Consider the following 23756-nt stretch of genomic DNA (forward strand, 5'->3'; position numbering starts at 1 on the left):
CAGTCCGGGTTCAGACGAAACCATAGCACCGAGACATCCCTCATCGCCGCCACAGACGAGATCAGGCGTCAACTCAACAACGGCGAAACATCAGCCCTCATCCTCCTGGACCTGTCAGCCGCCTTCGACACGGTCTGCCATCGCACTCTAAAGACACGCCTCCTAGAAGCCGGAATCCAAGAGAAGGCCCTTGACTGGACCACGTCCTTCCTCTCCGGCAGAACCCAGTGCATCCGCCTCCCGCCCTTCCGATCCGAGGCCACCGACATCATCTGCGGCCTCCCCCAGGGCTCATCCCTCAGTCCGACGATGTTCAACGTCTACATGGCCCCCCTCGCACTAGTGGCCCACCAACACGACCTCAACATCATCTCCTACGCCGACGACACCCAGCTCATCCTCTCCCTCACCAAGGACCCGCACACCGCCAAAACCAACCTCCACGAGGGAATGAAGGCCATCGCCGACTTGATGAGGAACAGCCGTCTGATGCTGATTTCAGACAAGATGGAGGTACTCATCCTCGGACCCACCCCCTCAGCCTGGGACGACTCCTGGTGGCCGACCACACTGGGAACAGCACCAGCACCCACCGACCATGCACGCAACCTAGGATTTATCCTTGACTCCTCCCTCTCCATGTCTAAACAGGTCAACGTTGTCTCCTCCTCCTGCTACAACACCCTCCGCATGCTCCGCAGGATCTACAAGTGGATCCCAACCCAAACCAGAAGAACAGTGACACAGGCCCTCGCCAGCAGCAGACTGGACTACGGCAACACACTCTACGCAGGAATCCCAGCCAAACACCTACGACGACTACAACGCATCTAAAACGCCTCTGCCCGACTGATTGTCAACGCCCCCCGCAGCAGTCACATCACCCCCCACCTGAGAGACCTACACTGGCTCCCCGTCGACAAGAGGATCACCTTCAAGCTCCTCACCGACGCACACAAAGCACTCCACAATGCCGGACCAGTCTACCTGAACAGCAGACTCAGCTTCTACACCCCCACCCGCCAGCTCCGCTCCGCTAGCCTCGCCCTCGCCGCTGTCCCCCGCATCCAACGAACAACCTCCGGCGGCAGATCCTTCTCCTACCTCGCCGCCAAGACCTGGAACACCCTCCCTACCCACCTACGGCAGACCCAAGACCTACTCGTCTTCAGAAGACTCCTCAAGACCTGGCTCTTCGAGCAGTAGCGGCACCCCCTACCCTCAGCGCCTTGAGACCCTCACGGGTAAGTAGCACGATTTACAAGTACTCTGATTGATTGATTGATTGATTGATTGAACCATTCCATTGCTTGGCCTGCTAATGCACCTTTTATGAGATGATATGATCGAATATGTCAAACGCAGCCAAAGGATTAAGTACTCGAAGCCCTACTTGTATACCCTCATCTCTAACCACACCCTAATTAATGAAATCATGTCCTAGACATTGTTTTTATTTAAAAGAATAAACCACCCTGTTGGAATGGCAGGTAATTACGAAAGGTCATACACTACATACTATGACTGAAGGTGTTAGGTCTCGGGGATCAACTCATCTGCATTTGTTGTCCGCAATGGTTACTTTTGTTATCCAGTTCCCACCAAAGTTTTACCAGATTTTGTGTTCATCTGTAAGGAGACTTAGAACCTGAAAGGTATCTTTTTCTTTTCTTCTCAAAACACATGTGCACCTCTGAATGGTGAATCTATTTTAATCAATCTACAGCTCTGGTTCACAGGGAAGAGAGCCCAGCCATGGTCAGCCATAAGCGATCCTATAAGTGGATAAATCACACAATACAAAAGCTGCTTAGACTCAATCAATAAGAAATAAAAACAAATTTAACCACAAGAATCCTGTATAGTTCTTCGGCTCCTTAGCGGGATATCAGACACCTAATGAATGCTTCATTCTGTGTGAGACAACAAATACCTGCAAGACAAACGCCTTTTACGTGCCTGAAGTACAGTCAATCATGGCAGCTCTATTTGATTAAGGCACCTGCTTCCCTTTAAGCGTTGTGTCTTTGCTGTAGTTTGACTGCTTGTTCCTGGACGGTTATAACCCCTTCCATGCTCATGACGAGCTCGTAATGCAGCACAGTGCTCATGTGCTTATGACGAGCTGAGCTCGTCATGACCACACCTGTTTTTATTGCTGTCCAGCACAGCAGTGGAAACTCTCAAGCAGCGATGAGGTTAAGGAGAGTGTGGGGACGGACCTCTTCTTTCGCACACTGCTGCAGCAGAAGCGCATGGGCACCACTGGTATGCCTTAAAGAACTCGACTCTGCTTTTCTGCGGTGTCAGGTACTCTTGAAGAAAGCCTCTCGGGATATCTCAATTTGTTTTCCCAGTTCCCACCATCTTTATTGATTGGGAAAAAATGCAGCTGCTAAGCCCCTAAAGACAACCAGCAGTTCTTCTGTCCCCTGGTCATGTAACAGGTTAAGAAAGCGAAAATGGAAATGGGTTCTCATATCTCAGAATCCCCATCAAATATGCAACCAAAAATCTAGTAAGGGCCTTCAGACCACAGATGCCAACCCGGGACCCAGTGAAAGATGAATTCACCAGACTTCCCAACCAAGTTCAGTGCTGGTCAATGGGAGAGGGCAAGGAATACAAGGACACAAACCAACACAGATCCGCAATCACACCTTAACGCAAAAACAGCAAATTACTCGAAGCTCACATCTCTTAAAGTAACTTATGGAAATATTATCTGCTAACAATGTCCACCGCTTCAACAGGTTGTGAAAACAACAATCCCAGCTTCCTTTTTAACTTGCATTACATAGAAGGAGAATGAACCCCGCACTGACGTTGAAAATTACAATACAATCGAATTTAGAAAATAGTCTTACCAGCAGAAAATCATTTACACAAGGCTGTACCCGCTCTGTTAATACATCCTGAACACATTAAAGATGTTGAAATAGTATTGGCCTGATTCAGCTCAAAGGGGACAGGCTGTGAACATCCTGGCTTGGGCCACCAGCAAAAGGTGATGAAAGTGGGTTGAATATCCCGAAAAATAGTTGGGCGCGTAAGTATAAGGATCCTGGACGGAGAAAAATATTTCACAATTGAAACCAAAAAAAAACTTTAAACTACCAATGCACTTCTGCATTACATTTGTGCATGTGGTATAGTAGACTTGGCACATTTCCATCTACATTAATGTACACGCATTTAAATGCAACTGGTCACCTGTACGGCGGCTGGTTCTCAGGAGAAGTCGTGGAATTAAATTCTTTCAATTGCATGAATTGTGGAAATTCATGCAACGTGTAGGAGAGTAAACCTTTGACTTTCCTGACTGCACCAGTGTGAATCAGACCCACTTGTAAATTGAGTCAGGGCAGGATGTGTTTATATTGCCTATCCCCGGTGTGTATGTGCCATGCTCTATGATTTATTCAACAAAAAAAGACAATCTGGAGAGAACATCTCTTCAGTTAAGCCTTTCGGCAGCCATCTTGGACAGGCAGTACCTAATGTGCCACGCGGATCAGATATAAATAAGCCAACTCTCGAGGGATTCCTTTCAGATTTACTGCAGTAAATGTGGAATTACAGACCATTCAGGAAACTTGTAATTCCAAAGGGTTTTTAGTCAGGGAAAAAGGGAGAAGGGCGCACTGCCAAATGTGAACGCAAATAGGTCTGTTAATCTCGGGTGGGATTATGGTGCAAAAAAGGGTGAGGGGATAAGCCCTGTAACCCCCCAGTGTTTTTTCAGCCGAGGCCAGTACACTTAGAAATTCGCAACAGGATACCCTTGCACACAACAGTTACAAATAACAAGATTGGTCTGTGTAGACACTAGCAAAATCAGAAAAAAAGCCTGCGGATAAACAAAAAATAAATCATTTGGTTCATCAGAAATACAATGTTTTAATGTTCTTCAAAGCAATCCAGCCAACACGTGTTTCGTCGCATGTGGGATTGTGCTTCCGCGACTCCTCAGGGCTATGGTGACTGATCAGTCTCTAGGGAAGTTGCTCCGCCGGTGATAATTCCGACCCGGCAGGGCCCAGGACTCAATAGAGAATCGTGCGTGCTGTATGAAAAAGGACCAGATCAGGGGTTGATTCAACAAGTATTCCTGGGTTTTGCCAATGTGGGAGCCGGTGGAACCATGTTCACCCTCAGTAGGTAATGTCGAAGTATAGTAAGGTTGCCAAAACATAACATCAGGTGAAACCGTATTAGTTCACCATCAGAAGGTATTGTAATCGGAATCTGTTGAAATAACTGTCCAAGGGAGTTGACAAGAACATCTGTGAAAACAGCGTATATCAGAGCGGGGGACCCCTCGTGTTCGAGCCGCTGTTTGATAATCAAAGACGAGCTCAAATTCAAGCTGCAGTCTTTCCGTGTTCCGGTTGTGGACGAAACACGTGTCGGCTGGATTGCTTTGAAGAACATTAAAACATTGTATTTATGATGAACCAAATGATTTATTTTTGTTTATCCACAGGCTTTGTTTCTAATTTTGCTAGTGTCTACACAGACAAATCTTGTTATATGTAACTGTTGTGTGCAAGGGCATTCAGGAAACATTCCTAGTAGATGTTTTAGAGGCCTGAAATTCCGCCTTACTAGTTAAAGGAACTCTTGCTTGCCTGAATTGGGGAAGGACCCTATTTCCACCAATATGTCAGGCCTAGCTAAAAGTAGGCCAGGCATGCTATTAAAATGCCAGTCATCGATGCCAATATGCCACAACTAGACCAGGAATGCTCAAAATACGTCGTCGATGGCCATTATAATTCCATTGACACTAGTATGCAATGAATTGTGCCAGAGGTGAACCCCTTATAATTGGGGGTGGCAGATACCTTTGGTGGTCCTTGACATTAGGCGCATCTTCCTCGGAGCAACACTGTTTATTAGGGAGGGACACAATGTCTCACACACAAACGCATACATGTGTACAAATGGATAAACACGCAAGTGAATGCTCATGAGGCTCTTAATTGTCTACGCTCTGTAGCCATACCCTGCTCTGCTCAGCTCCTGGGCTAATCAAGGAACCAACGTACACGATTTCACTGCGGCTCTTGCAGTACCACATGTAGGTGGGTCAGCACTGATTACTACTCAGACTACTGGCGGCACTCTTCTCATGGTCCTTTTTGCACACACAGAGTTTGACTGGTACAGCATGACCTACAACATGGCCGAACTCCTTGTGACTTAACTAGACAGAGTATAGACATACTGCAAATTCTGGCACAGTGAGTCTTATTATGAGGCCAGGACATTAGTTTTGCTTGTTGCCATTCTAACGGCCTTGAAATGAGCAGTGCTGCCTTTTTTTAATATGCAAAAACCCTCTGAGTGAGATAATGGGCTCAGCATTACCTCTGAGAGCTACTTCAAAGGTGCTGGTGAGCTACCAGTAGCTCCCGAGCTACTCGCTGGAGGTTCCTGATCCAGAGTATAGCAGTAACAATATTTTGGTTCAATAACCAGTCGCTACCAGTCACTGAGGCTGCGAGTCACCCACCCGTAACAAACATGCATCATTGATGCGAATAAACGGTGTTCAATCGCCATGCTGTATCAATTTCAGACTTTGCTTACCACAGTACGTGTAGATGTGGTTGGACTCCAGAAAGCGGACCTTTAAATTATGCAGCACGGCAGGCTCGTGGAGGTAGCTGAGAGCCGTCAAGTCATTCTCTCCCACCAGAATGTCCGGGTTACGCAGGAATGGGAGCTGGTTACTTTTGGAGTCGAGCGGATATTCATAGAGCTAAAATGGCAGAAACATAAAGAAAAGGACAGGTTAGAAAAATCGTTGACATGCAACTACTGAATTCTAAGTCAAGCCGAAATTTGTTGGCAATGAGTCTTTACATCAAAAATCTGAAAATAAATGACATCATTTCAACAATTAATGGATGTAACTCACACAGTGCTGCAAGCTATCTGTGTGGATAAGATTTTCAGCGCCTCACAAAGTGTAGTAAGCGCTATCCTTGCGATACAATACAGTGCAATAATACAACTGCAATATCATAGTTTCACACAGAGGGGTAGTAACTGCTACACAAATCCATTAATACAGTACAGTACAGTACAACTGCAATCTGACAGCCCCCAACAGAGGGGCAAGTAAGCGCTACACAAATGCAAAAAAAAAACCCTACAATTATATCGCTAGGGTTTCTTTGCTTTTTTTTTTACTTACTGTGGTCTAAGGATCTGCTACAAACAGAGACCCTGTCTTTCTCAGAGCAGCCCCTGTCAACATCAGACTGGCCAGACACCATGCCAGGTCACCAAGCTAACACAAAGATGCTAAATTATCATCACCTTTTATGTTCTAAAGTGGTAATGGTACATAGATGCTCTAGCATATTCACATATGGTCATGTTTTTCTGCAGAAACACGTGCGGGTGAAAGTAAGTGGTGGTGTGGTGTTCTCACACACCTCTGAATCCTAATTTGGTCATAAAGACAAGTTTAAGGACAAATCAGGATGCCCCTAAATCCCGCAAACAGGCCTAAATCTTCTTCACAGTGCATGTTTGTGGCACATCAGCAATCTTTCAACTCTAGAGCAGGTGTGTGTGGTTGCAGCTGCCACATGGATCAATATTCTTGAGCCTACCAGACAGCGCAAACAGTTTACAAAAGATGGATTATGGGTTTACCAACAACATACAGAGGCTTGGAGCCTGCCCATTGTAGTTGGCTTTCCTAGCACGCTCACTTGCCTGTTTCTTGATCGTGTCCCCGCTTGACAATCTTGTGTTTGTCTTACCTAGGGACAACATCCTCTTTACAATCTCTTTTGAATCTCTTTTCAAGCTCTATCTTTTTTTCTTTTTGGTTAAGCACTCCACAAGCGTGCATGTGGTTTCCAGCTGTCTCCCTTGTGTGCTTCTCTCCCCAGCACTCAGTGTTACTCACTATCAGCGATGCGCTTCTCCCCTTCCCCATCCTCCATGTTGTGGTCACTCTCATATTTCCCCACTGCTTTCTCACCCGTGTGCTGCTCCCCACTTGGTCCTCGCCGCTCCCACACTCATTGCTTCGCCTGCTCTCCTTTGTGTTGTTTTAGAACCCCCTCACGATTTGTTCTGCTTCCCCCACCTACAACCACATTCTTTGTTGCCTGTTGCTTCTCTTCTGCAAAACCACTTTCACTCATTTTTTTCACTTTATTTACTGGTCCAGTTCTAGAAACCATAGCTAAAAACTACTGGCAAAGCCAATCGGCCCCAAAGACAGAATGTGTATTTACACTTCAAAAAACTAAATCTGATGGCGAAATTCTTAGACAAGGGTATAATCTACAGCCAGTTTATACATCTCTTATAGATTTGTGGATTTTGTGGTATAAAAACAAATGCTTTAACTTTTAAGTCCTGGTTTTTGTCATATTGTTCTTAAATCTAATAATGGCTGGTGGTTTTAATGCCAATGGTTTTTATTGCCTACACAATAGTTTTATTTCATTATGGAAAAAAACTCTCTTGTACTTACACTGCGCCCTATGAAACTGCAAAAAGGAAAAAAGGCCAAACTAGATTTACTGTATCAAAAAGTAGTAGGTCTGTGCCCCACTCAGGGTGCCTATGCAGATGCAATGCTGAGGAATCCGTGCAGATCGGTACCCTACGAAGAACTGCTTTCCTAATGCATTCCCCAGACAAACAGACAACACTGGTCCCTCCCAATAGATATCAGCCTTTTACAGAGTACTAGGATGAGAAACTGGATTGTTTGGTAATATTCAGTGAGCAATGAATGGAAGTTATTGAATAATGCATAGATTATTGAGCATGAGACGTCTTGCAAATGAATCGATGCTATTTTATAATGTGTAGCCGATTGCTCACAGGATATGTCTTGTAAATGAATAAATGTTATTGCATAATGCACAGCTTATTGCGCACGAGATATGTGCTTTGATTGGATGAATGCTTTTGGATAATGCACAGCCTATACTGCATGACATAGGAGGTGTGCATGAATGGATGCTATTGCATAATGCATAGCCTATCGCACACTATATGTAGTGAAAGAATGAATGTCATTTAATAATACACAGCATATCCTACATAAGATACATGTTCTGAAAGAATGGATGTTATTGTATATAACGAACAACTTTCTTCCCTGAGACATGTTGTGAATGAATGAATGTTACAAGGTATAATGCATAGCATATCGTGCACAAGTTATATGTGGTGAATGAGTGAATGTTACTAGATGTTATTGCATAGTTTATCCCGTAGGAGGTATGTCTTGTTATTAGATATAACGAATAACCTACCTTTCAAATAAAGTCATGTAAATGGATATAATCCATAGTCTAACCCTTCCGAGACATACCTTGTGAATTAATGGATGGTACTGTGTAATGCATAGTCCATGACACACAAGATTTGTGTTGTGAATCCATATTTGTTATTGGCTAATGCATAGTTTATTTGCACGAGATATGGGTTGTAAATAAACAGATTTTATTAGATAATCCATAGCCTAACACCCACTGGGTATGTGTTGTGAATGAATAGATGTTATTGCAATGCTTATCCAACTCAAGACTTTTCTTGTGTATGAAACTAAATTACTGTATAGTTTACCCCGCACAACGTCTTGGGAATGAATGGATGTTATTACATAACGTATCCTGCACAAGATAATTCTCTTGTGTATTGGCTGAAGTTACTGCATAGCTTGCCCTGCCCAATGTCTTGCCAATAAATGGATGATATTTCATAACTTATCCCACACAAGGTATGTCTCTTGTGTATGAATTGAAGTTACTGCCTAGCTTACCCGCACAACGTCTTGGGAATAAATGTATGTTATTGCATGACTTATCCCGCACAAGATATGTCTTTGGTGTATGAATAGAAGTTACTGCCTAGCTTTCCCCGCACAACATCTTGTGAATGAAAGGATGTTATTGCATAACTTATCCCACACAAGATATGTCTTGTGAACGAATTGAAGTTATTGCTCAGTTTACCCCGCACAACGACTTGTGAATGAATAGATGTTGTTGCATAGCTTATCCCGCACAAGATATGTCTTGTGAATGAATGCATTCTATTGGATAATGCATGCACAAGATGTGTTCTGAATGCCTCACTGCGATTAACTGTGCTATCTTCTGTCATTAAAAAAGAAACAATTGCAAACAACATTTTGCATACATGTTTGAACTCTCTGAGAGAGGGGGTGTGTCCTAAAATGCATCCCCGCGCGCCTCGGCTCATCTACTTGTTATCTGCACACCTAAAAAGCAAGGGTTGGGTCTGGACTGCAGCCGCGTTCTGTGTGTTTGGAAGACTGCGCTTGAACTATCTGTGGCAACCATATGCTCAACAACCACTTTTTCAAGGTGCATACACACCAGAAAGTAGGGCTGTCTCCCACCTATGACAACGATATAATAAACCATTTAAAATGGAACCCCTCTATGGCAAGCAGAGAGACTCCATGTGGGGCCAAGACATACAGTAAGCAGCATGCCAAGCACACATGGCAGTGGCCCAGGACCAGCTGTAGGGAAATGTTCAGACAGCAGCGCACCCTGCTTTGAGTCCAACAGCCATCCCACGCCGGGGAGACCAGAAGGTCTCCTAAACTAAGCCTATTACCAGTGGTATATGACTTTGTTGATGCTATAAATTATGGAGTATGGGGAAAGTGTAAAGACGAGGCGCAGACTGATATAGGAGGTCATAGGTTTATTTGTGTAAAAGAGCCGTCCAGCCCGAAGGGGAGAAGAGCAGCTCCAACTGCCGCACAGGGAAACAGGGAATCGAGTCGCGGAGCATAGGAACACTCAGATCATGAGAACACTACATATTACATCCCAGAATTCTAGTAATAGAATTATAACAAATGGTATCTAGAACAGATCACCACACACCTCCCTCCTTTTTGAAAAAAAAAACAATCCCGTGGATTAAATGACAGTAGTAAAAGAAAAGTCAAACGTAATCACGAAACTTGTTTGGTCTGACAGTTGTTCTTGAACTCTTCCTTAAATTATTTCCAATATCAACAATTTTAGGAGAAAAAACAGTTGTATGGGAAGGATCTTTGGCAACACGAGAGGTACTCCACCAATTACCATTAGACAATTTGACAGCATTTTTGCGAACTTCGACCACCTGTTGAGAATCAAGAAATTTTGAAAAACCTTTCTTAACAGTAACAGGATTCTTGATTCTGACCCAATCACCTGCTCGAATATTGGGGAGCAATTTTTTGTATGAATGTTCATTATTGGGTAGAGAAGTCAAAGATTTCTCGTTGGCACATTGCCACACTTCTTCCAAATTACATCCCTTGTGGAAACTTTTAGCCATCCAAAAAGGAAAATCTTGGGAACAGGCTTTTCTTCCTCTCATAAGCTCGAAAGGAGAAAATCCAGTGGCAACATGAGGAGAAATACGATAGGACCAAATGAGATCTCTTACAGCTTGAAATATACAATTGCCTGACCTGAAAGCAGCTTGCACACATTCCACAATGACTCTATTGAATCTCTCAGTTTTGCCGTTGCTCTGGGGATGATATAAGGGAGTTCTAGTATGTTTAACACAACAATTTTTTAAGAAAATGCTCATTTCTTTGGAAATAAATTGTACACCATTGTCAGTGAGAATTTCTTCCGGACAACCTTCCCTCAAAAATATTTTACTCAAACAATCAATGACACTTCTAGTGTTGGGAACATTAATGGGTTCAACTTCAACCCATCTGGAAAGATGATCAACAAGTACCAGGAAATATTTTGAAGTATTGGGAAGGACATGAAATGGACCTAAAAAATCCAGACCAATTTTCTGCCAAGCTCTAATAGGAGGAGGAACAACAGAATTACTAACACCCTCTAAAATAAGAACTTTATCACTAGAATTGCACCGCGTGCAAGTTTTGATGGTTTCAACAATCTGATTGTCCATTTTAGGCCACCAAAAATTTGACCTGACATTTCTCTTGGTAATGGTAGCTCCTAGGTGTCCAGAATGTGCATTATTAATTATTTTCTCCGGATAAACAGAAGGAGGGATACATTTATTGCCTCTAACAACTTTGCCATTTACTAATGAAAGTTCTGAATTAATTTTCCAATAGATCTGAAGTTCAGGAGAAAGAGATTTTTCTTTGGGCCAACCTTTTTGAATAAAAGAAGATACATCTTTAAGTACAACATCATTCTCGACTGCTTTGATCCAATCACTTTCAGCAAAGGAAATAGAATCTTCAGAAATGTTGGCCACAAAGCATTCTTCAATCTCATTCTCCCAATCTTTATCTTCAGAATCTTGTATAGGTAATCTGGGTAAACAATCTGCTCGTTTGTTTTTGCTACCTGGAATGTAAATAACTTTGAAATTGAATTCTAATAGTTTGGTAGAAAGTCTAGCCAAACGTGCAGTGGTGCGATTGATATTCTTGCCTGACAATATATCGGCAAGAGGTTTATGGTCGGTCTGAAGAACAAATGGTCGGCCCCATAAGTAGGATTTGAATTTCTCTACGCTCCAGACGCATGCCAGAAGCTCTTTCTCTATTACTGAATACTTTCTTTCAATAGGACGAAGAGTCCTGGAGGCAAACTCCACTGTGAATTCTTTTCCGTAAGCCAATTGAGAAAGAACAGCTCCTAAGCCATATTCACAGGCGTCAACAGTGACCATAGTTTCTCTATCTCCATTGAATGGTTGAAGAGCAGGAGCTCTAGTTATATGTTCTTTAATTAGCAGAAAACCTTTTTCACATTCATCAGACCAACTGAAGGTAGCGCTTTTTTTAAGTAAAAGTCTAAAACATTCAGTAGTTTTGGCATAGTCTTTCATGAATTTGGAGTAAAATTCACAAAGACCCAGGAAGGACAAAAGTTGCTCTTTGTTTGAGGGAGGAGGAGCTTCAATAATGCTTTTGACTAAACCTGGTCTGGGTTTAATGCCATCTTTGGAAATGATATGACCAAGATATTCTACCTCTCTCGTTTTGAATATACATTTAGTTTTTTGTAAAGTTACACCTCTTTGTTCTAAAATGTTGAACACTTGGTCAATGACTTTCTCATGTTCAGTTTCAGTTTCAGTAAAAATGAGAATGTCATCTTGGAAAACCACAACATTAGTGAGTCCTTCAAACATTTCTGACATAATACGCTGAAAGACAGCAGCCGCAGAAGCCAAGCCAAAAGGGAGACGACGAAATTGAAAAACACCATCTGGCGTTACAAAAGCAGTAAGATGTCGTGAGAGAGGATGTAATTCAATTTGGTGGTAGGCTGCTTTAAGATCAAGTTTGGAAAACCATGTGGAAGAGCCCACCTTAGTTATTAAATCTTCAATACGGGGAAGGGGAAAACCATCAACCCAGATGGCCTCATTGAGACTGCGTAAATCCACACACATCCTAAGATCGCCAGATCTCTTCCTGGCCAAAACAATGGGAGAAAGCCATAATGTGGATTCTACTTTCTCAATAATTCCTTGTTCACATAGTGACTTAAGATGTTTGGATAAATCATTTCTAATGCTAAGTGGGACATTTCTAAGTTTATGTTTGATCGGGGTAATGTTGTCTTTAACCTTAATGAAATGTTGAAAGTTGGTGATTTTGCCAAGTCGATCTTCAAAAATTTTCTCATATTTATTTTCCCACCATTTGTTGTTTAAAATGTTGCATACAGGAACAGGAAGTGAAGATTTAGAACAAGGAGGATTGTACCCTTCAATAAATACAGGATTGGGTAAACCAGGTTTAATGGTAATGCCGAATTCAGCTTGATGTATGAGACCGAGGACGTTAATGCCTCGTTTAGCAACATAAACTTTCCCTTTAATATGTTTATTGAAAATTGATATTTCAGCCCAGAAGTATCCTAAAAGATTAATTCTACTTCCTTCAAAAGCTACAGTAAGAATGTCAGGAGGAAGTAGACATTTGTCTTGCCAAAATTGAGAATATTTGTCATGAGACACAATAGTAATGCGAGCTCCAGTGTCTACAAGTAATTGAATGTGATAACTATCAATGATAGTGTCAACTTCGGGATCTGGAACATGAAGTGTAAAGCTGGAGTTGTCACTATTTTTTACTACAACAACATATTCTTGATTAGTTACATCACATTCTGGATATTCAGTGGAAAGTATTGGGGAATTTACATCGGAGGAAGATTCATTTTCATTTATAACACATCGCACATTGCCTCTTCTACCTCTCATGCAAACTTTTGAGAAATGACCATTTTTGCCACATTGACTGCATTGTTGATTAGCAGCAGGACAATTTTTGAAATTAGAAACATGGTAAGATGAACCACATCTGAAACAAAAAGTACTTTGACTAAATTGTCTATTAGGCATAAAAGGTCTTCTGGTCCCCATTCTTCTAAAATAACCACGTGAGTCACGAGGAATGAAATTAGGTGTTTTGATGGGAGTAGACATTTTGGTAGAGACAGTACTTGAAATAGATGTATTAGAAAGGGAAACTTCTAATTGTTTAGAATCTTCTAAAGATGTTTCTATACTTTTAGCTATGTCTATAGCTTTATCTAAAGAAGGATCTTTGCAAGATAATAATTTTCCTTGAATTTGTTTGCAAGAGCAACGGGCAATGAGTTGATCCCTAATAAGTTGTGAGGTGAAATTATCAAATTCGCATTTGGAGGCAAGGATTTTCAAAGCAGTTACAAAAGTGTCAATGCTTTCTTCAGGCTTTTGAACTCTAGTAAAAAATTTATAACGATGTACTACCATGTTCTTGGTTTTGACAAAATATTTGTCTAATCTGGCTATAGCTGTTTCAAATTCATCTGGGGTTTCACCAGGGGGTGGAGTGTAAGGAGATAAATGATCAAAAACATTTTGACCTTCTACTCCAAGGTGATAATACATAAGATTCTTTTTTTTTTCAGCACGATATCTTAGGCCATCAATGGCACCTAAATAAGCCATGAAGGATCTCAACCAAAGTTTCCATTCGAGAGGAGGATCACCAGGAGTCTGGAGAAATGGAGCTGGAGCAGTAACGCTTTGCATTGTGAAATTCTCTATTTTTGTTTATTAATTGAAGTGAGAATTTTTTTTTTAATTTGTTGAGAAGCTGTGCGCATCAGCGTGAAGAAAAGCTGTGCACACCAGCGTGAAGAAAAGCTGTGTACACCAGCGTGAAGAAAAGCTGTGCACACCAGCGTGAAGAAAAGCTGTGCACACCAGCGTGAAGAAAAGCTGTGCACACCAGCGTGAGGATGTTGCTCTAATAGATGAACATTGTGTGCATATCAGTCACTTTATAAATTAAATTTTGTATAAATACGTAGTTGTTTTGATATTTGAATGTAAATTATTCGTTGTATGTACATCAGCGTGCAAAAGTTCTTTTTAATAGTAGAGATTTGTATATATGTGGCTGTGTGCATCAGCGAAGATGTAGTGCTTTTGATTGGCTGTGCACAAAATATATATTAAAAAAATTGAAGACAGTATATTTTTATAATAAAGTAGAGGAAGCCTTTGTGATGATAATGGAGATTGCAGCCGAGTTTTTTTTTTTTTTTTTGTGCGCCTTTGTGACGATAGTTGCAGCAGAGTCTTTTCGTGCTGAGGCTTTGTGACGTTTAATACTCCAGGAACGTCATGTCGTGTGAACGAGATGAGACATTGCTGAAAGGCTTGCGTGAATTGTGAAGCGTGAAGCGTGAGGAGACGTCGTCGTCAATGGTAACCAGCGTTTGTAGCGTGATGACGCTGAGTCAATATCCGTTAGGACGTCATCAGAACGAGTGGGTAGCTCGCAGAGAAAGGAACCGGCAAATTAGTTGTGCGCAGTGCGGTAAAGTAAGTTCTGAACGAAAATTATAGTTTGTTGTACAAGTCAGTAGAGCGCTGTTATGTGTAGATGCAGAAATGACTGCGCGCGCTGGTTTGGGTAGTGCGTTGTAGAGCTGGGCGTAGATCAGCTGTGACGGCTCTCGGTGAGTACGGCAGGCGTTATAAAGATTGAGAAAGGTACTCACGTACTCCTTGTAGAGAAAGTGTCGTCATCGGTTTGACAGGGTGAAGCGCTGATTGTTCTTGCTTTTGAGTTTTACTGTATTAGGCGGATGTTCGTCGTAGAATCAGAGAAGCAGCTGACCATCCTCTGTCGCCATTGTAAAGACGAGGCGCAGACTGATATAGGAGGTCATAGGTTTATTTGTGTAAAAGAGCCGTCCAGCCTGAAGGGGAGAAGAGCAGCTCCAACTGCCGCACAGGGAAACAGGGAATCGAGTCGCGGAGCATAGGAACACTCAGATCATGAGAACACTACATATTACATCACAGAATTCTAGTAATAGAATTATAACAAATGGTATCTAGAACAGATCACCACAGAAAGCCACAGAAGCCTCCTGTCAAAACACGGATTGGCAGGGAAGGCTGCCTCTGAGACTGAGATGAAGCCCCACGCTGCTCGTTTATATCAGCAAGCTGTTCCCTTTGCCGGGAGGAGACTACACACAACGGGGGACGGCACAGAGCCGTCCAGACCCACAAACAAACAAACCACGCTTCTTGCATTTAGCAAAAAGCATGTTTGTGCTGGAGAGACAGGCGGCCTACTAGGGAAACCAGGAGAATCCCTGTTCGCAGGACAGCTTGTAACTTCCGGGGGGCAGCAGCCGCATGGGTGTAGTGAGACACCCGGCCGCAACATGTACCTCGCATGCATCCCGAGGGCGCAGTTTACAATGGAGTCAGGGAAAGGCCACCTCTCACAAACAAACTCCTTATTGATTGATTGGTGCCTTTCCTCAATGCGCCCTTGTGTTATAGTGCTGTGACTTTATAACCATCTAATGATGTATTACTCTTTATTTTAACTCTTATCCAGTGCTTAATTTGTAAAAAAACGTAGTGCCCGGGCTCTCGACAGGAGGACACTAGAGCTTGTACCATCCGTTGCCCCTGGCAGCACTGCCAATGACAGCACCAACACACTACTAATCATCACACTCTTAAAAGTGTGACAATTCATACCATTACAGGCCCCCAAAGCTATAAGAATGGCTTTGGAGGCAAATACTACTAATTGGAAATGTAAATTTAAATAATAAACAGAAGTTGTTGTTCTCGTACCTAAATTGGGAGACATCACTACCATGTGGCAGACAGTCATAAGCCCCGGTGCTGGCAATTAAGTGCCGGTGCTGAGTACCGGAAAGCCCCGGCACAAATTAAGCACTGATTTATCCCCTCATGTACCTCTTGTAAATGTAATCACACAACATGTCAAGCGCTCTGATACCCTCGGGTCTAGACAGCGCTATATAAAACTCAAATAATAATAATAATTTTACTCACAAAACGGAAATTGGCATTTATCTGCAGAAGAATCACCATATAGACTCTAAAGAAATGTTTGGCTAGAGATTCCCACTCATCAGAAAACATCCATTATCTCAGTCATGCCACAGATCTAGAATGAGTTTATCATTGTGTGCTTTGGGTCCCTCAGAAACGGAGGTTCGCCATGCCAGTCTCTATTGGGAGTGATCAGGGGCCACTCTGTATCTGGCATCCAATGTACCTTAGCCTTCACACTTGCAGGGAGCATCGACTGGGCTTTGCTATACTCATCTTAAATTCAGATATCTGCAAGTACCAATTCTGTCCTGTGATGTGTGATCTGTACTCACCTTTCTGAAGATTTCTATTTTGTCTGTACTTTCAGGTAAGCAAGTTGATAATGGATAAGATAAAATGTCAACAACACCCAGAGGCCCCAGTACTAGGATTTACTCACCTATTCTTGAACATTTTGCCTTTACACCATGTTGTAAAGTTATGGAATGATGTTGTGAATAGACTCCTGAAGAATGTGGGCACTGCCCATACACTCATTTAATGCTGGCACTCCCCGGGCGGTGTATTTGCTGGATCATTTCGAATGTTGGAAAGAGTACAAGATGAAATTCCTAGAACTGGCCAACATATTGTGTGTGTTTTGCTGTGGTATGTTAATCAGGCCTTCCCAAATACTGTGGCTGAGAATGACCTTGGCGCATCGAATACATAAAGGATACCACCTCCAAGAGGGCATTAGCCACCCACTGCAACAGCCAAGTAAGATGGTCTGTGCAAGAAAGCAGGTTGTTTTCCTTCAGATCACTCAGCTGTGGAGCTCTCTCAAGAAACTGCCTTTTTAGTGATGCCTTGAAAGCATGGTAAGTGTATCAATACTCTGCCTTTGAGGCAAGATACTAGGGGCCAGATGTAGGTGGCCATTTACCGGCCGGTAACGGCCGATTTCGGCCGTTACCGACCGGTAAATGGGTTATTGGGATGTAGGGGGCCAATTTTACCAAATCGGTAAATTTACCGAATCGGTAAAATACCGAATCGGTATTTTACCGATTCGGTAACTTCTAGATGTAGGTGGGACTCTTCTGAGTCCCAAAGGCCTTTCAGATTCGGTATTTTACCACCCAATCCAATTGGGTGGTAAAATACCGAATCCAGGTGTGCATGCACACCTATGCCATGTGACAGACAGACATGCCCTTAGGGCATGTCTGTGTGCCACATGGCACACATGCCTGTATTTGGGGTGCTAGAGGGTGTCAAAGTGACACCCCCTGCACCCTTGCTGTAATCGGTATTTACCGAATCGGTAAATACTGATTCGGTAATGCCCATTGATTCCTATGGGCTTCAATGCCCATAGGAATCAATGGGCATTACTGAATCGGAATTTACAGAATCGGTAAATACCGAATCTTAACGATTTGGCATTTACAGATTCTGTAATACCTACATCCCCCCCCCCCCCCCTCTACTTTACCACTTCTTAAATACTGAATCGGTAAAATTAGGTATTTAAGAAGTGGTCAAATTAAATTACCTACATCTAGGCCTAGATCCTGATTCACAAGATCAAGCCACCATGCAATCTTCCATGCGGAGATGACAGGTGTGAGTCTTATGTATGTACATTTTACAGAAATGTCACAGTCGTAAATGCAATTTAGTAGGTATTCACTAGGGAATGCTCTAAGCAAATGTGTAAACATGCACCTTGATGTATTGTGACTAGTGTCAGAGGTATCAACAGTCCTTACACAAAGTTACACACACTTCTACACTTTAACAACCAGATGCTGGCATGCTGTATTTTGACTTTGGACATCTAGAATAAATTAAAATCAGTTAAACTACAGTTTCTTTCACTGAGTTTGTTTATTTTTATTATACTCTAAAATCTGAGCCTGAATAACATTTGAAACACAACTGGTCGACTAACTTGTTTGATATTTTTCAGTAAAATTTAAAAGCATTAAAGAGGAGCTGCTAGGCCCAGGGGAAATGGTAAGATTTCAAGAGAACACCGGAAATCCTTTGTGAATCGGAGTCAAAAACCTAATCATGTGCAGACATGGGTCACTCATGCAGGAGTAAGGGACTACTTTTTGAATCATGAAAAAAGATCAGTATAAAACAAATCTATATCCTCTCGGTCCAAGGCAGACCAATTCAGATATAGAAGCAGGTGTGCCATGGACAGAAAACACTCAACAAGTGTGCATTCTCATTATTAAATGTGTATCACATTCTAGTTTAGGCTCTGAGCACACAAACATACAGTCATGGTACTGGGTGCCTTGGTAGATAGGTCTTCTGCTTGATTTCACGTGTCTGGCCAGTAGCCTGACCCCAGTTTTATAGCCAATGTAGTGGTGGTTATTTATTGAGGGGATTTGTATGGCACATTCTTAACAGAGTAGCTGATGGTGTGTGTCACTGCAGGCAGGTTACATAGGTGTGGCCGACATTTCAAAACACAAACCTTGTACGCAAACATGTACAGACAACCTCATTAATGATGACAGAACAGTTTGCATGGTTACCATTTTTAATGTCTGATCATTATATTTACATTCTCATATAGTTGCATGATGAATTCGCGGAGAAGTTCATGAAGAACAGAGGAAAATGGCGAATCAATGAGTCATCACTTATTTCCTGATGCACAGGAGGGGCGGAGCTTACTTCAGATGGGCACCACCATATATGGGCAAAGACAGAGAAGACTTGTTTCCTTCTCCTTTCCTTCTGAGTCATGTGTAGGTCCAGGGTCATTTGGTTAGAGATGATGTTGATGTAGGTGCATCCTGGGAGGAATAGCTTGTCATGCTTATTATAATATAAACTGTGACTGTAGAGCCAGCAGAGGGTTTAGAGCTGGACTTTAAGGCACATTTGCCGTAGCCTGAGGACAGGAAAGCTACAATATGGAAGGTGGCTTTCAGTGGGTGACAGTGGATTCATGGAGGCCGGAGGGCTGAACCTGATACGGGGAAGGAGAGCTTGGATGGCTGACTGGAAGAGAAGGGTTGGAAGAAATACTTTTATTTTGCACAGGAGCCGGATTTGTAATTTTACCCTGTTAATGAGGGTGAACTCCATTTTTGTTGGGTTAGGTTTTAGGTAAAGAGTAGTCATCTAAGAAATGGAACTTAGGCCTTCTCTCAATCCTTTTATGCACAGTGTTGATGATACTTTGAGACAGAGCTGAATATCATTCGCACATTCGAGCACCAAGTCGTGTGCTGTCACAGAGGTAGAATAGCATGGGTCAGACGATGGAGGCTTGGAGGCTACGCAAGGGTTCTAGGAGTGGTTAATATGGAAATATTGTTATCTGATGGAAAAGAACGGGATAAGTCAGTTGAGGATAGTGTCAGAGATGTCCATACTTCTGCGCAGGCTGTAATGTAGGCTTTGGGGATTCAGTCGTCCAGTGGCCAGCTACTATACATCTACTCAAACTGTGATTCAAGGAATGTTTTTGTCTCTGATTTTGAGATTATTGTCAATGACCTGCAGGGTTGTGGTTTTATTTCTACAATAAGGGCGAAAGTCTGAAGTGGAGGCTTGAAGTAGGTTGTGTTGCTCAATGTGGTTTTGTAGTTGCAGTGCTACAGCCTTTTCAGGGCCCTTGTCAAGGATTGGTACATGGGAAATGAAGTGGTAAATAGAAAGATCAGCAGGATCAAAAAACATTTTTTTTTTTAATGATGAGAAGAATTTATTCAGTTTTTAATGAAGCAGAGAAGATTCCAACGCAGGACAGCACTGAGATGAAGCTAAAGTAGTGATTGATGGCTACAGGGAGAGACATTTGATTATGCGGGATAGCGGCATGTCACCGTCATATGATGCAGCTTTGAGAAATTGAAGGGTTACGGTCAAGATATCATTGGGGAGGTGTTGGAAAGACTGCCAAAGAGAGGTGTTGCCCATAGCGATGCTGCACTACAGCGGGCTATAAGATGATTCTATAGCACATCTGCAGTACATAACGTACCAAGAGGTAGTGAGTGGTTCCCTATGCACATGTTCTGTTGAGGATCAGGGTGCTGAGCTTTACTAGGAGTCGGTGATTTTTTATTCAGGTTTCTAAGGAGAGGAAGGGTGGGTCTCGTCTTATTTCGAATGGGATTGTATTCTTTGTCTAGGGAGAAAAACCAAAGAGACAAGACAGTGTTGAAGGATTTGTTTAGATTCCAGGTTGAGGATCTCAGTATTGTGGGGGTGTCCGTACTTCCCTGAACTTTGAAGTTTTTCTTAAGTAGTTGGGTGAGTTATGTATTCAAAGCCCCAAGAGTACAAAGGGTTTGGAGTGGAAGTAATTGAAGCTTAAATATGATTAGTGTAATGCAGGGGTCTCCAACTTTTTTTATAATAAGAGCAACTTACGTTTAATGATGGAACAGTGATCACATCAGACACAATTACATTAGTGGCCAGTCTATGCAAGATTGCCAGCAGTGATCACCTGAGTGCATCAGGCACAACTGCAAGCATTAATGTAAACAAGGCTTTGTCAATGTGGAATGCAATTGCTGCAATGCCCCTGGCACCAAATTAATAATAATACTAATAAGTCTCTCCAACACCCCATGATTTATCACTCAAATATCAGCTTTAAATTTATTTTGGATGCACATCTATTTTTAATTTTTTATTATGGGTTCTGAAAATACACACATTTTTGCCTCAAATACAGTTTTCAATGTTGGTATACATGCGTTAATTCAGTAAAGCAAGGACCTTCAAATTTAGTAGGATGGGCTGCTCACAGAATAGCTAGTTACAGGTAGCTGGAGAGCCTGGTGTGATGTGTTCATATTTCGCGTGTTAGAGATTAGTTTTACAGCAGCACTGGTGAAAGCTTTTAGGGAGTGGTTCTAACTTTAGGAAAGCTAGTGAGCATTGTTATCTATTCTAGTTGAGATCAAATGAATGTAGGTACCACCCGATCTTCAGCAGATATAATGATTTCAATGTGTTTATTTGGACTTTTTGCCATGTTCCACATGTAAGTGTACTTAGTTTTAATTTGTTTTCTTGTTTTATAACCATTGATTCCGCAGTGTGCATGTTTTGACCACCTCTGAGAAGTTTTGTTTGTCATTTCGCTGCATTACCGCTTTGATCGTGACTACTAAAGAGAAACTCTGTCGAGAGCCACTGGAATTATGCGATTCTGCAGCCGCAGTGTTTTCTGTATAATTATGGATTTGCTGCAGATAACACATAATCCATTATTTTCTGCATGATTTGTAGAGTGTAACAAAAACAAATTGTTTCTACCTCAGACGGATCAACAGGCACTAAATATGCAGTGACATGTTACCACACAGTGGAAGATCCATAGCAAAGGTTGACTGATCACTTTTCAGTTGCTTATTACTCTGTTTGGGTATTAAAATGGTACTGAGGTGAAACCTTTGCTCAGACAGTGATAACATGTGTAAAGATGACAAAACAATGAAGACATACTATTACAAAATGTGACGCAGTACTCTGCATTATTAGCCCTTTCATGCCACACAGGTTAGTCAATGCTGCCAAACAAATTGGTCCTCCCCTGTTGCATAATTCCACTGGACAATAGAAAATGTGGGGGTGTGGGGGGTTCCCACACCAAAACCAAGCGGTGCTCCTGGATGAGTGAAACCCTTCAAAATTAATGCAGTTCAATATGAGTGCAATCCAATTCCAAAGATTGTTAATCAAAGTAGAATTTTAATCCATTGTTATGAATTTAAATCATGTAAACTTCAATATGATTCAACAGTGGTTCATCGCCATGTCAATATTCACAAATTAATTCCACAAGGTCCCAAATCCCAATGCATTTCGGGACGATGTCCCTTCGTCAGGGGATAATCTGTGGGAAACCAAACACTGTATCAGGGGGTGGTACATATTCCAACCTCAATGACTGACAAGTAATTAAAATAAAGTACCAGATAATGAAAGTGCATGTACGTCAGCGAAAACATGCTGTAAACTACCCAAAAAAAGTGTGTAAAGCGGAGCATGATAAGGGAAATGCCTCTAAAACATAGACCAGAAAAGTCACCAAGGAAATTGTCGGTTCTGGTGGTTAGCGTAATTGTGTGAGCAAACAGGTGAACAAAATACGGGAAAAACAATCGAAAATACATATTCATTACTGGAGGTGCAGGAATATGTGTAAGAAACCGAAGTCACCAAACAGGAATGGCGGAAATCAATCAAAATCATACTCGTGCGAAGGTGCAGGAATGCGAGTAAAGAACCAAAGTCACCAAATAAAAATAGCGGGTGCCGGAATTTTACGGGAGTGAGGTGTAAACTACTCACTTCCCAAGTGAAGTGTAAACTCTTACCTGCGAGGTCGAGAAGACACACTCGCACGGCGGAACATAGTAGTCACAAACGGGATAGAAGGAGCGTGGTGGGTTTAACTGATCGGGTGTGTAAAGGTAGAAAGAGGACTCAACCCGGTGACATCGTGAGCGAGGATAACAATGTTGTGCAGCAAATACGTGCATTAATAATGTTATATGAATTATAGTGACGTTGTGATGTGCGCTTAAAAAAAGGTGAAACGTGGCCAATGAGATTAACAAGCATTGGAAATGCAATAGGTCTCGCAGCATTAGAGTTAGTGCTTTTAGAATTGTTTATGGGTTTTTTTTGTAAATCTTTAGCATTTTTGTTTCCTGTAGCCAATGCTAAAGAATTTCAAAAAAAAAAAGCCATAAACATTTCTAAAAGCTCTGAAATGCAGTCTGAAATGCTGGATATATATTCAGTACAGATACACTATATTGTTAATGAAGACATAGGATATAATATGTTGTACTGTATACACACAATTAGATGGGAACGTGCTGTGTGTGTCAGCGATTGAAAGAGACTGCACTCAGAGTTGCTGTGCGCATCAGCGAAAAGATTGCAGAGTAGACACGCAATACTTGTACTAAAGTGTTGTGCGATTGTACTGTAGGCACGCAATTTAAAATCCAGCTAAACGCGTCAGCAGAGTTGCTGTGCGCATCAGCGAGTGAACTGTAAACTAGACACGCAGTTTTAAAATCAAGATGTGCGTATCAGCGAAAAGATTGCAGGGTAGACGACCAAATACTTGTACAAAAGTGCTCTGCGTGTCAGCGAAAGAACGTAAAAGTCTGCACTGGGCACTGCTGTGCGAGTCTGCAAGAAAGCATGGAGCTGCTGTGCGCATCAGTGAGTAAACTGTAAAGTAGGCACGCAATTTAAAATCCAACTGTGCGCGTCAGCGCCGCGGAGTTGCTGTGTGCATCAGCGAGTGAACTGTAACTTATACACACAATTTTTAAATCAAGCTGTGCGTATCAGCGAAAGGATTGCAGGGTAGACATGCAAATACTTGCACAAATGTGCTG

General features: G+C 42.2%; 1 protein-coding gene across 1 annotated transcript in view; it reads right to left on the reverse strand.

Moving 5' to 3' along the window:
• The window catches only part of MYO5B (myosin VB), a 1014515-nt gene that overhangs the window by 625960 nt on the left and 364799 nt on the right, over positions 1-23756 (reverse strand). Inside the window, exon 3 of the mRNA XM_078674793.1 lies at positions 5596-5767. Coding sequence (XP_078530919.1) covers positions 5596-5767 — 172 coding nt within the window. The remainder of the gene's footprint in view (positions 1-5595; positions 5768-23756) is intronic.

Source organism: Lissotriton helveticus, chromosome 2_1 (genome assembly GCF_964261635.1).
Source record: "Lissotriton helveticus chromosome 2_1, aLisHel1.1, whole genome shotgun sequence".
Classification (NCBI taxonomy): domain Eukaryota; kingdom Metazoa; phylum Chordata; class Amphibia; order Caudata; family Salamandridae; genus Lissotriton; species Lissotriton helveticus.